Source organism: Buceros rhinoceros, unplaced genomic scaffold, assembly GCF_000710305.1.
Source record: "Buceros rhinoceros silvestris isolate BGI_N320 unplaced genomic scaffold, ASM71030v1 scaffold21921, whole genome shotgun sequence".
NCBI lineage: Eukaryota > Metazoa > Chordata > Aves > Bucerotiformes > Bucerotidae > Buceros > Buceros rhinoceros.
Window position 1 is genome coordinate 873 of NW_010396230.1, and position 242 is coordinate 1,114.

General features: G+C 65.7%; 1 protein-coding gene across 1 annotated transcript in view; it reads right to left on the reverse strand.

Annotated features, from left to right (window-relative positions):
- The window catches only part of LOC104501952 (smoothelin-like), a gene marked incomplete at both ends in the record, with an annotated part of 2,004 nt that overhangs the window by 309 nt on the left and 1,453 nt on the right, over window positions 1-242 (reverse strand). The window contains one exon of the mRNA XM_010145850.1: window positions 31-201. Within this exon, the coding sequence (XP_010144152.1) occupies window positions 31-201 (171 nt within the window). The remainder of the gene's footprint in view (window positions 1-30; window positions 202-242) is intronic.

Below are 242 nucleotides of genomic sequence, written 5' to 3' on the forward strand. Positions count from 1 at the left end.
TCAGCCAGCCTGCCCCCAGCCCGGCCTCACCTCCCGCCCTCCTTCTGCAGCTTCTCCATCATGGCCTTGCGCGCCTGGGAGGCTGATGTCTTGGGCAGGCTCTGAGCCTTCATCAGCTCCTTCTTCTTCTCAGCCTGGCGCCGCTCCAGCGCGGCCAGGCTGCTCTGCCTGGAGGCGCTCTCGTCTTCACGGTCGAAGATGCTGGGAGAGAGACAGACGAAGGTAAGGGGGGTGCAGGCAGG